General features: G+C 42.9%; 1 protein-coding gene across 1 annotated transcript in view; it reads left to right on the forward strand.

The window, feature by feature from the left end:
• The window catches only part of LOC129121412 (deubiquitinase DESI2-like), a 50,355-nt gene that overhangs the window by 25,756 nt on the left and 11,602 nt on the right, over positions 1-12,997 (forward strand). Inside the window, exons 3-5 of the mRNA XM_077180275.1 lie at positions 4,541-4,613; positions 5,891-5,984; positions 6,988-7,129. Coding sequence (XP_077036390.1) covers positions 4,541-4,613; positions 5,891-5,984; positions 6,988-7,129 — 309 coding nt within the window. The remainder of the gene's footprint in view (positions 1-4,540; positions 4,614-5,890; positions 5,985-6,987; positions 7,130-12,997) is intronic.

Below are 12,997 nucleotides of genomic sequence, written 5' to 3' on the forward strand. Positions count from 1 at the left end.
GAGGCTGCACCTGTTTGTAAACACAGATCTCCTCACTGCAGCATTTTGTTTCTTTAACACTGTCTGGAACTGTAGCTGAAAGTTAACATACCTGACTAAAGCAGGTGCTTTTGGCTGATTGGATTTGGAATGACCTGATGGGTTTTCACACCCATGTCCTTGACTTGCAGATTGATAACTTTTGCCAACAGTGAAGAGGACCTGATATAGGAGATGATCCTCCAGCTGGAAGAGCCATGTTCTGTGTGTGCTGGAGGGAGGACCCACCCAGGTAGCTTTTCCCAGGTGTGAAGTAGCAAAGACAGGTCTGTGTCATCACTCCTCAATACTCTGTTAAGCTTTATTTAGTTCCTGTTTTGCCCACATGTATTTAAACCCTTTCCTACTTAATGTGTAGTCACTGTAGTATTAGGAAAATAGCATTTTAGACTTGATGAATACACAAGCCTTGGACTCCTGGAGAATGGAGTGTAAGAGACACAGGTCACACTGAAATGAGCTTGAGTCTCACCCAATTGCAAAAAAAAACTTGCTAATAGTAGCTATGCTGTAAAATTTGATGTCATCCCACATGATAGTGAGTTTTTACCACTAGAGCTCCAGGGCAGAAGGGGTGAACAGAAGGACTAGGACATGTTGCAGGACTGTGTGCCTGCCTGGGGCCGTGGAACAGAAGTGAGCACTGCTGCAATATGACTGAAGAGCCCTGGATCTGCAGGAAACCCCCTGTTCTGCATGTCTGTAGTTGAAGTAAAGCCTCCTTCATCCCTGCCAGCATTACTTGGGGAATAATCTGTGATGTTTTATGGACCCTTTCCATCCACCCCTGTGGGACCAAGATTCTGGATCTTGATTTAGAGTGATGTATCGAGGAAACAACTCTTCTGAAGCTGCTGACTGTATGCTATAAACAGCTGGGATTTTCTGGCTCATTTCCTGAAATGCTGTTCTCTAGCTTTCCCCTCCAGTTTTATCTTTTGTGCTCTCAAATTTCTGGATCAATGCATCTCAGGACATAATGCTGAGGTATTACTTTGATGTTCCCTAGCTGGTCTCCTGCATCAATCTGATGTTGCCTTTAAAAGACTGCCTTTTGTGCTGAGATTTAACATTGCAGAGCATTCTCTTGGTGTTTGAGATACAGCTGAGCAGTGTATTTGTTAGTACACACAGTCCCTTTGCATGTCTTTGTGAGGCTGCTTAGGTAACTTGACTGCAGGGGCAAGCACTGCCCTGGGTGTTCTCCACTTGGATTTGTTGAGCCAAGGGTCTCTTCAGCAAGCCAGATTCCCCAACCTATAAAGAGGAGACATCCTTGTAAAGGGCCAAGTACAGTGTGAGACTTGGCCCTCAAAAAGGAAAGGATTAAAATCAAGCTCAGGTGGTAGGGCTGACAGTCTCTTTTGGGACCTGTGTTGACACGAGTCCCTTAACATGCTCCTTGCTCCCTAGCAATGTCTAAATATAATTATTTACTGTTTTTTTCCTTTCTCCTAGAAGCAAAGTTCTGCCAGTGAACTCACAGGGAAAAGGAAGTAATCCTTCTGAATTACATGCAAATGGTGCTTTGAGAAGAGATAGGAAGAAGTTAGTTACTGTTTCATCATCTGCACCCATCCTTGGTAAAGGTGTCTCATGCACAGTAGTGTGTGGTCGTACCTGGACATCAGAGCACCAGATGAGGTCACAGCCAAGCTCTCTCTAGCCTGGTATGCTGGCTCAGACATTGCTTGTGTGTGACACCTGGTGAAGAGTAGAGGTCTCTGCAAGGATCTATGACACTGGGTTCTCTGAGTTTGCAGCTATTTATTGAAATCAGATCTAATTAACAACTGGTGGATTTCTTTCCTATATGTTAGGTATGATACAGATCACAACAAAGGAAGGCTTAGCAGCTGTTCAGTAATGGATGGATCTGGTGGAGTGGAATATCCAGTCAGTATTGTGGTGATAAATGGAATACTGCTTAGTGGGTTGGCTGCTCAGAGAAAGCATCAAGTGCTCAGAATATCTGCGATACTCATGGAAGAGGTCTTGTCTCCAGCATCTGGGGAGCTGTTTAGTTAAACTGCTGAGCACATTGATGCAGGAAAGATTTTGGTGACACACCATGGAAAGTAATGAAGTATGTTTGAAGCAGGGAAGACAGAGTTAGTGACAGAAACTTCAATGTTATAGTACAGTATTAGTTGATGGTGGAAGGTTGGTGTTACATGGACGGGCCACTTCTGTCTGGACACTCATGTGTCTGGCATGAGTTCCTAGGAGCTCCTACTCTGAAAACCCCCAGGATGATATAATCTGCCAGTATCACATCATCTGATTCTCCATTCTAGACCTGAAAGATGCATGTCAATATAATGAAGCTTTTTAGTTTCTTTCTTTTCTGGAAAGTTAGGGCATGGTTCACTGTTCTGGACTTTTACTTCTACCTCTGTGAGATGGATAAATGAAGGGAATAATGCAAGAACTGACTCAGAATATCCCCCAGAATCTAAACTATCTCACTGGTTATTACTGACCTCTGAACCAAACCAACAGAAGATCAGGGAAGACCTGAATAAAATCTGAAAATTTTGAAATTCTACTTAATCAGAGATCTTCATTAAAAGCTATTAATTGATACACTACAAACTAAACACAGAGGTTCCTCTCTGGGTTTGAATTTTGAGTTTTGGGCTATCTGCTGCTATTATGAGGTGATTATAGCCTGGTTAGCCTTCCTCCCTGCCTCGTTTATCATCTGAGCTGTTCTCTGTTGAAGATGGAAATGAGACAGAATGCTCTAAGTCCCTCCTGTGTATGGTTTAGGGCACAATTTTCCAGGCAGTGTGCAATGCAAGTATGAATCACAACTCCCTTTAAGATACTGCTGTATTCGGTTCTCTGGCTCTTCATCTGACTGAACAGGCTGCCGATTCTTCTTTTTAATCTAAGCAATAACCAATTTACTCCAGAAATGAGCATTTGCTGACTGTTGCTGCTGTTCTTATGCTCAGAATTGTAAACCCCTTGGAAAACAAGGCCAGCTTGTGCATGTGTGTACAAACCTGATTTCAAATCTGGCTTGGATTCTCTTTTCCAGCTCAGCAAGTGACTGACACGTTCACTTTAGCATAGCTTCCTCCCAAGACAAGCCGGAGGCTGTGCCAAAGTGCTCTGAGGCATTCACTGTGAGTTCAGTCACACACTGGAGGCAGATTCTACAGCACCCTGGAGACAGGGGTGAGATGAGGACAGTACAGCCGTGATTCAGAGCTGCCTTGCACTTTGGTCTTGCTAGTAGGTCATATCAGTATTGTATCAATTGAAGCTAGATGGAAATCAGACTCCTCTTCAGTGCCCCAATCAGGGTGTATTCTGAATTAGAAGCTCAGCCTGACCACAGGATGGAGTATACTGCTAAGCTCGATATGGCTAATAGGAAGAGCAAGCCTAGGTTAAGGTCTGCTAAAGAGAATGGAAGGGGTAGCTCAGTGACACCAGACACAGGGAACATTCAGCTTATTCTGGTTCCACAAGAAGCTGCTACCAGATCCAGAAGAGAGTTTAATGAACCTGTCATGTCCTTGTACAGGAACAAGTGAGCAGCACTCATTTTCCTCACAGTGGTAGATTAAAACCAGAATTTAGTTACTAGAACATGTATCTTCATTGCACAGCAACTGTAAGTGAACTGCAAATATAACAGGCATGGGCAGTTTCCTCTGTGCCTGAAAACATCATTTCTGTAGCAGTGCAGCTCTGCAGCTGACCTAATAAACACTGATGCTGAACAGGGCTAATTATCTCCAATGCAGCATTGCCCTGGCATGGCTGTACAGCTTCTTGCTCTGGAATTAGCTTAGCTGGGACTTGTTTGGGTGTCTGCACTGTCCTTCACGGTGTGGTGGAAACAGGCCCTGCGCAGCGCTTGGCAGAGGAGCATCACACGCATGCACTGGACTGCAGTGCTTCTCTGCTCTAAATGTAACGGGGACCTCTGGGCTCCAGACAAAAGAGTCACTTAGCAGCTCCGCTTGAAAATTTCTCTGACCTACTAGGGCAACAAACCTCCAATTCTATGATGTCTTTGCCTAAAACCAAAATAATAAGTAAGGGTGCTGGGAGGTAATGTTATAGGGTGTGTGGAAAATAACTGGGGATTCTCTTACTGAAGGTTTTGAAGGTTAAATAAGGCAAGTGAATTGATAAAAGTGACTCAGTGTGAGATATTAGGTGAGAAGATAGATAAATAATCACACATCCTGTAGCAGCTGGGTTTATGCAGGTTCAGGTCCAGTTGTATCTTAATACAGGTTAGTATCTTAGGTGGAAAAGGTTAGATGAGCATTTTTTTGAGAGCTAATCCAGTCCAGCCGAATAAACACAGTGCCCACTTCTGTTGGTCTGTAAGAGCCTCAATTTGTTTGCCTCAAGATAATTTCAAAATCTCTCTTCTCCTTAAGAGGAGGTGGGGAGAGGTGGGATATACCCTAGACTAAAATAATGTGTTTCTTTTCCACTAATGCTTCCCAATGTGACTTTTCTCTTACTGTAGTACTGGATAAATGAATACACCTCCACCTTGGGGATTGGTGTCTTCCACTCTGGCATTGAGATCTACGGCAGAGGTATGAAGTATTTCCTTTTTACTGCCTGCAGAACATGGGGAAAACTGTATGGCCGGTCTGATATGGAAAAGCATCCCAAACTTACAGCTCTTGGCAAGGAATGTTTTGAGGGATAAAAACTCAGCCAATTCTCTTTTCAGAGTCCATTGTGGAGTCTAGGAGGAACTCGTGCAGTTCTGTTATGACCCATGTTGTCCTTCTTATTCAGCCTGTAACTGCAGCCTGTATAGCTTGTGCAGGTGTGTAGCAGGATGGCAGATGGGAGGAGCCATTCTGTAGTGAAGGAGGGAGATAGAGAATGGGAGAAATCGGGGAGGGGGAAGAGAGGTGGATCAGGGGTTGTCTTAAGGCCTGTAGATGTGTTTGTGCTAATTCCCCGTCAGAAAAAATCTTTTCTCCATTTATTCTTTATGAATGTGGTCTAGAATATGGTCTAGAAATCTTGGAATCTGGGTTTCCAGATACTGGAAACTGTTAATTCTAAACAGTAGAGTTACAAAGAAAGGAAAATTTTTTGAAATTGTCTGGATGGGGTACAAGCTGATTAGAGCCACCCATTTAAAAAGTCAAGGCATCTGGAACACATCTGTAGTGTGGGGAAGGATGAACTAGCATCACAGACTTTGTTTCCTTTTTCAGCTTTAAATGGGAATGACTTGACTACTCACTAATGGTATTTTCATGCAGTGCCATGCAGTAGCCAGAACCCCTGTTGGTGCTATTTCCATCTTGAGCACAGAGGCTCTCACAGGCCCTGTGAGATGGTCTGTGTGACACCATGAGGATCACAGGCTGTGTTTCACTGGCCCTGTATGACATGGAGGGACTCCCTGGCCTGACCTTTGTGCTGAGGCAGCAGAGTACAATCCCACTCACTGCCTGTAAATCCCTCTGGAAGGTTTGATTTCTCCCTGCTCTAGAAACGGCTTCTTCCAGCTCTGTAGCACTACTGGAAGCCTCTCACAGTTTAGCCAGATGTGCCTTCAATGCAGAACTTTCCACTGAGAGAAAGCCACCTGGATGAGGACAGAGACAGACTCGGAGTTTTCCTGGTGCTGTGGGAAAGGAGTAGTGCTAGCATGGAGGGAGGCTGTGAGGGCATCCTCAGTCCAAAAGGTAACCAGGCAGCAAAAACGACTTTCAGAGTCTGGCTGAAACTGATTTTGGCAAGAGTCCAGCCCCTGGTGCTGATGTTGAGCCATGCAGACAGCTGCCATAGACTTTTTCCTGACATGGCGTTCATTCGATTACTCACAGTCTGTTTCTTTTCTTGTCAGAGTTTGCCTATGGAGGGCATCCCTACCCTTTCAGTGGGATTTTCGAGATCACACCTGGCAGTGCGGTAGAACTTGGCGAGACCTTTAAATTCAAGTAAGGGCCCTTTTCTACATCTTCCCTTCTGCCCCTGGTAGCCATTGGTGTAGGGGGGAGCAGGGAAGTCCTGTCCTCTGGGTCCTCCTTTCACTCTCCTCATAAGTGCCCTCACTGCCATCCTTTCCATGATCCTGATTCAAAGGCAGCCCTGCAGGGATTTTGGAGGTGGATAAAAGAGTGCGTACAGCAAACAGGGAACAGTGATGCACTGTGTTTGTCAGGGGTTAAAAGCACACTTACGAACGAGTGCAGTTCTCTTTTCCAATTTTATTAATCTTCTGTTGTCCCAGTTTTGCCTGTTACACAAAGCAAATGTACAGGGGGAAAAATAAGACTTCTCCTTTTATGAGTACCCCCTATCTGTGGATACTGCACAGAATACCTGAAGTCATCATGTGTGTTTTTTGCTGCTCTGTTACAAGGGACAGACTGGCTGTTAGAGGAGTCTGAGAGGATGCTGCATTCTTGTTTTGTTCGAAATGCTCAGACAGTGGGACTGTGAGTCAAGGAAATGTCCATGGCAGGGGGGCTTGACCTTGCCAGACCACCAGTTTATGTTGAGGGCCATTTTAGAGCAAGTGCTACTGAGTGAATATTGGGAGAAGCAATAGGTTTCTGCATAAAGTTTTCAGTCTGCTCCTTCCTGGCCCAGGGGACCCTCTCAATTGTGGAAAAAACATCTTCTCTCTTGTAATAGAAATTTATCTTCTGGGATGATGGGCAGAGTAGGAGCAGACCCCCAGAGCTGAGACTTCCCTGGTGGTGACCAAGAAGATCTCAGGACTGTTGTCTGTGTGATAACTTGCTTTGTGGAAAAGCTGTGAATATTACTGTGCCCTTCTGTTAGTCAGAGTCTCTGATAGCCTCAGATATGCATGTCCATAACATTTTAAGCCTGTCCTTCTTGCCAATAGCTGATAATTTCCTTCTCCCTTGGTATGTATTGCACTTTTCACTGTATCTTTCTGTTCTTCCTGTTGTATGTTTTTATTTTAACTAGAGAATCCATTGCCTTGGGCACTACGGACTTCACAGAAGAGGACGTGGATAAGATTATGGAAGAGCTGGGCAAGGAATATAAAGGAAATGCATACCACTTGATGCACAAGAACTGTAATCACTTTTCTTCTGCTCTGGCTGAGGTGGGAACAAATGGGGTTTATTTATTCATTTTTTACTGCTTCAGATCTGGAGTAATGTTCACAGCAAGGGACCTGGGGTCAGCACACCCTTCCAGGTCAGAGCCCATAGCCAAATATTCTCTCTTTGCCCTTAATATTTTTGGAAGCCGTTTGCTGTTGAAAGGAATGGGATCAGAGATAGAGATGTGGAAGGTTTATCAGTGTTTGGTCCAAACTGTGTGGGAAAATAGGAGTGCTTGTAATTTGGTTCACTGAACAGGCGCTGAGCAGGAATTGAAAGGACAGACCTGGTTAGCATGCAAATGTGCATCATTTCTATTACAAACATAAATAACAGTGTATGATCTGCAAAGGCATAAAAATGGTTTATCAGTGTTCTGGAAACAAAACTTTGTAGTATTCAGAGAGTGGGCATTCTTTTTCTTTATTTAATCTGCACCATTCAAACCGATTAAAAAAATAATTAATTTTCTTATGGACATCTTCGGTGCTTATTCCATGTTCTCAAAACCACTGTGAATTTTGAGAAATTATTATAACAGAGCTGTTATTTCTATTTAGAGACAACTGAAGCATAGAGAAACACAAATTTTATTCCATCTATCTGCTGATTTTGGGGTATCTGATTTTTGATTCCCAAAGATGTGATTATTTTGGGGGGAAGTTGCCTTCCTCCTCAACTCCCAGATGAGCTGGTTAAAGTGTGTTTCAATTAAGATGTGAATATTCAACATTTGTGTAAATCTGATTTCCAGATTAACCCAGTGTCAGAAAATGATGGGAAAAGCAAAAATGGAAGTGACCTTCCATAAAAACTCTTTTGGTGCTTTCCATTTTGCTTTATGGAAAACTCAAGGAGAGAATATAATATGTCATGATATGGTAGGGTATCAGTGAAACTTTAATTTCTCCCTCTGGAATCCTCATGCTAATTAATTACACATCTCTTGCCTTTCTTCATCATATGGGGCAAGGGTCCTATTCCTCTTTTGCCACAAGTGTTCATTCATCCCCAAACAAGCCCATCACGGATCCCAAGTGAGATGTGTGGAAAAAGTACTGTATGACTTTGTAAGAAAAAAACAAGTGAATCTGAGAACCAGCAACTGATTTACAAGGGACCCCCTTAGGCTCTTAGGAACACCAATTCTCTATTGGTTCCATCCTTATTAATTATATGTAGAGTCCTTTCTGCAAATGTTAGTAAATTAAAACAAACAGGAAGGAATTTAATTGGTAGAAACAGAGAATGAAGTTCCAAGCAGTACACTGAGCAAATCAATGTTAGTCACACTACTAATTTGGAATCAAATATCAAATTACTAAAACAGAAAATAGGAACTTTAACAATTATGAAGGAAACTCAGAAGAAAGCTGTGGGATTACTAGGAAAAGATAAACAAAGTCCTTTACCTGCAGCAGTGAAATAAAGTCACTGCTTACTATGTACTTTGAAAGGTAAAATGTCTGTCTTGTCTCTAAGCTATAAGCTCAAAGCCATTCTTCCTTGATTCTACTGCTACACATCAGTGAATCCCTCACTGCCCCTTCCTTGTCCAGCCTTCCTAACACAAGTAAAGAAGTCTTACAGAAAAACTAGTTATGTATTTTTAATTTTGTTTTCAATATGCTTTTAGTGGGCATCTTTATTGGAGTGGAATTTAGGGTTAAGTTTTCCTGCAAGAGCTTTCTTGGTGGATTTAGAGCACTCATTCATTGCCCCATAACCTGTCTACATTGTAAAGCAAAAGCCTGAATGGCTGGTTCTGACACTTCTGCTCCCAGGAGCAGAATTTTCTTGAGATTTACGTCAGTTTAAATAAGCCCTTCATAGGCAAGCAGGATTTTTTGTTGCTGTTGCTTTTCACATATGCCTGTGTTTATCAACCCTCTCTAATGCATTACAAATGCGCACCCAGAGGAGCTGGACAGCAAGCCCAGGAGCAGAATGTCCTGGATGGTCTCTAGCACAGGGATACAGAAAATGGGAGGTGGAATTCTTATAAAAATATCTGGTGGTATGACACTAAGCAAAAGTCCCAGCTATTCAATAAGCCTCCATCAGCAACATGAGGAATATGTGTGGCTGCCTTGCAATAGGTAGCCCCATCTATTCTGGTAAGTACAGTAATTGTGAAAATTTGGAGCTGAGTGAGGAGTAGCGTAGCTTATCTTGGGATACCTCTGACCTTTTGGAAGAAGTCTGCTTGAAATCTGTTGAGACAGAACTGGAAGTTTCTATTCTCAACATCTGAATGCTTTCTTTACTTCCCAGCCTAAGTGATTTTTTTCTCTTCTTCTTCCTGTAGTTCCCATAAAAACTAAACAAACCAAAAATGACCCCATTTGGAAGCTCCAGTCCCTTCCGCACAGAACTACAAGATGCATCCTCACAGTGCACAGAACATGATGACTACATGATGACTGGCTCACAAGCCTGCATAGATAAGTGTCATCATATAGGCCAGAAAACAGAAATTATATTTGCTCTCAAAAATCAATTCTGAGATGCATCTCTTTAGTATTTGTATTGCTCTCTTTTCTTCAGACTCATCAGCTATGAATGAGTAATAATAACAACAACAGCAAAACTATTTAGCACCTATTATAGCATACTTATGTGACAGTTAAAGACAGTAAACTGGAAAAATTATTCAAAGAATTAAAATAAAAGATGTAGAAATTTTGCTCAACATAATGAAGCACTGGAACTGGGGTTTCATTCCAGCCACAAAAATAAAGATGCCAAGGATTTTGTGTGCAAATTCTCGATCTCTCTGTTGGCTGTAGCCCATCTGAAAGGTGATGCTATAGGTACCACAATGTCCTTTCACCACAGAGAGGGCTTGGGGTGAAGGATGCTTTTTAGCATGAAAGAGGGAATGCCCTGCTCTGCTCCCAACAGCCCTTTAGGCTCTTCTGCTTACAGGCATAAACCATTGTGCACAGTTAAGGAGAGGGTTGTTCTGAGCCTCCTGGGTAATGCCAGGCAGGTCACATCCCTGTGCTGTGCCAAAGTATCCCCCTCCTCACATATTGGGTTCTTTGCTTCCTTAAAAAGGGGCTCTGAAATCTTGTGATGACAGCTCTCTCACCTGCCAGTGTTAGTTGCTTGGTTTCTGTATGCAAAACCAGAGACAGAGCTTTATAGCTGAATGGTGATGTCTGAGTTAATGAGTGTTTACACAGACCTGGCTGGCAGGCCTTGAGGCTTGTAGGCCCTGTGCTGGGGAGCTGTGTTCAGGCACCCTAATTTCCTCAGCTGGCTGTGGGTTTGCTAATACTAATTAGTATCCATGCAGAGGTTGTCCCCGTGGCAGGGCCATGGGCTGGGAGGATAATGCCATCTGGTCTTATAGCCTGAGGGTAAATGTAGCCATGTGTGCTGCTGACTGGAGTCACAATTCTGCAGAGAGAAAGGAAAGGAGGTGTAAGATTGGCCCTCCTTCCTGGATCAGCTTCCTCAGAATCATATTGTGAAAAAACAGTCACGTATCCAATTGCCAGGACTTGTAGGACAGGTTCCACATGCTGAGAAGGACTGCTGAAACCACACTTCATTTTCAGATTTTTTTTGTTTTCTTTTCCTTTACCTGTGTTTTCTCAACAAAGAGAACATCCATTCAGAAATCTTCCATCTACATCTGTTTAGAAAACATTTTTTTCTGTCTAATTTGCATTTAATATGATGATGTCTTGGGTCTCCCCATGATAACTAGTAATAGTCTTTAAGAGCTACATGCAGGCTGACTGCTGATGGTTAGGGACATGTCTGGACCCATGACTGCCACTCTGCCATTTGGCCATGCATCTTGAAAAATCCCTGGACTACAGAAGTGCAGCACAAAAACTCACTTTGCAGTGCAATTGCAGCCTCATTGTGTGCTGCTGTGGCATTGAGCCTCTCCCTGAATCCACACATCTCTTCTGAGTCTTCTGAACTTCCTGCCCACATCACTTGTAAGCTGCAAGGGGCTTTCTTTGTTACTCTCTCATTGCCACTTAGCTCTGAAGTTCCCTTACTCCCTACTGCACACTGTTGAGCATATTTAACTTGTTCAAGACTTAGTTCTCTCCCTGCTTTGCCAGTTCCCTATGAACTTTTAATGAGCAGCTATTGGAACAATGAGACATGGCTTGGTCTACTCACAAAGCAGCTTCTCTGGAAACAAAGAATGCTGCAGTTTTAGCTGCAGCAGTTCAGACTTCATTGTCTTTAATGCCATTTTATGGCAGCCTTCTCAGTAAGTGAATATGCTGCATGATCAAGAGTCTTTTCCTGTGGACTCTTCTTCACCAGGAACTTTGGGTTATTCAAGAAGTGAAGAACTACCAGAAAGCATAAGTGTCTGCACAGCATATTAATTAGTTTTGAAGGAAGTTCTGACATAAAGCAGGGCATAATTTCCTTATGGATAATCATAAGAAAGAAATCTGATGCACTCCCTGAGCATTTGCCCAGCTCCAATTTAAGGTCACTCTATACACACCACTTCATACCCCTTTGCAGCCTCCCTTTACCCTCACCATCTATGTCAGTCTGAAAATATGAGAGGCCCTTGAGTCAAGCAGTCAAAATCTTGTCAAGGTGGCCTCAGCCACTCGATTCCTGCAACATGATGTCATGATACCTGCATTTATAAACCTCTTAAGCAAATTGTTTGTGGGTTAAAATGAAGAGGTTCATCAACTGGGATTAGCAACTTGCCTGCAAGAAGCTTACTACTTTCACACTGCTTATATTGACAGTCCCCAAAATCAAGCAGTATCATACTCTCTGAAGAAACTGTCCAAGAAGATGGGCAATCCCTTTGGAGGACTTATGCTTACAATTTATGCAAAGAAAAATCAGTGAAGCCATCATCATCAGATCTCAAATTTCAGGTCCTGTTCTGTATTATGTACTATGTACTATTCTGTGCTTTAGTACTCCAGTGGGGTTTCATTCTGATTAAGTTATGCATGTGTGGGGAATTCAGTTAGGACTATGTCAAGATTGGAAAAAGCCCTTCTGTTTGATCATCTGTTTTAAGTTACTTTGTTCCTAACAATCCCCTGCAATCCTCCCCAATGTACACCTACAGCATTACGTTCAAAGGGCCCTTCAAGTAATTGCAAAATATTTATGTTCTTTATGAGTTGTCCTGGCTGATGAAAAAGACTGTTTAAATTCTGCCAGATGGTAAAAAATACTGGCTTTTGAACATTAGAAAAACATTTCAAAACCAAGAGAAAAGGCTAAAATAATTAGTTCTTTCCATAATGTGAACTGTTGAATTTCCTGATGCTTTTAGAACATGGAGATGTGAGATAGAAAAATGGCGGAAGTTACAAATTGCTCTGAAGACAAGAAGGAAGGGAAAAGCCAAACTCAAATTCCTGTACTGTAAGTTCCTTTGCAAGGTCTGGAGGTGTTAGGTCCTATCCTTGCCACTGCTTTGCAGAAGCACTGGTCGCTACAGCAGCGGGCCACAAGAAGCTGTGATGTGATGTGCCAATGACTTTCAATTATACACTTTGTCACCAAGTCTGTTCTTTGGATATGAGTTAGGGAGGAGACACAGGGAATGGTGAAATTGCTGTCAGAAGGCTCTTTTCAGTACAAGACCACAGCTCATAGTTTCCCTGCAAACAGAATTCGGACTTGTGGAAGGCAGCTCCTGGGTGAGGCAAAAGCACACCTGGCACAGCTTGTGCTTCCAAACACACATAAAGGTGGAAGGTTGACTGACAGGGTTTGAGTTTGGGAATGTAAGAATCTGAGCCCTTTGGATGGGTGGGTATATGCTGAGTGTACAGTGCCTGAGAACAGCTTCTGCCCAGGAGATAGCAGCAACTAGAGGTTCAGAGGGAGGATGAAGGTTTACT

The sequence above is a fragment of the Agelaius phoeniceus genome, chromosome 6 (genome assembly GCF_051311805.1).
Source record: "Agelaius phoeniceus isolate bAgePho1 chromosome 6, bAgePho1.hap1, whole genome shotgun sequence".
Classification (NCBI taxonomy): Eukaryota; Metazoa; Chordata; class Aves; order Passeriformes; family Icteridae; genus Agelaius; species Agelaius phoeniceus.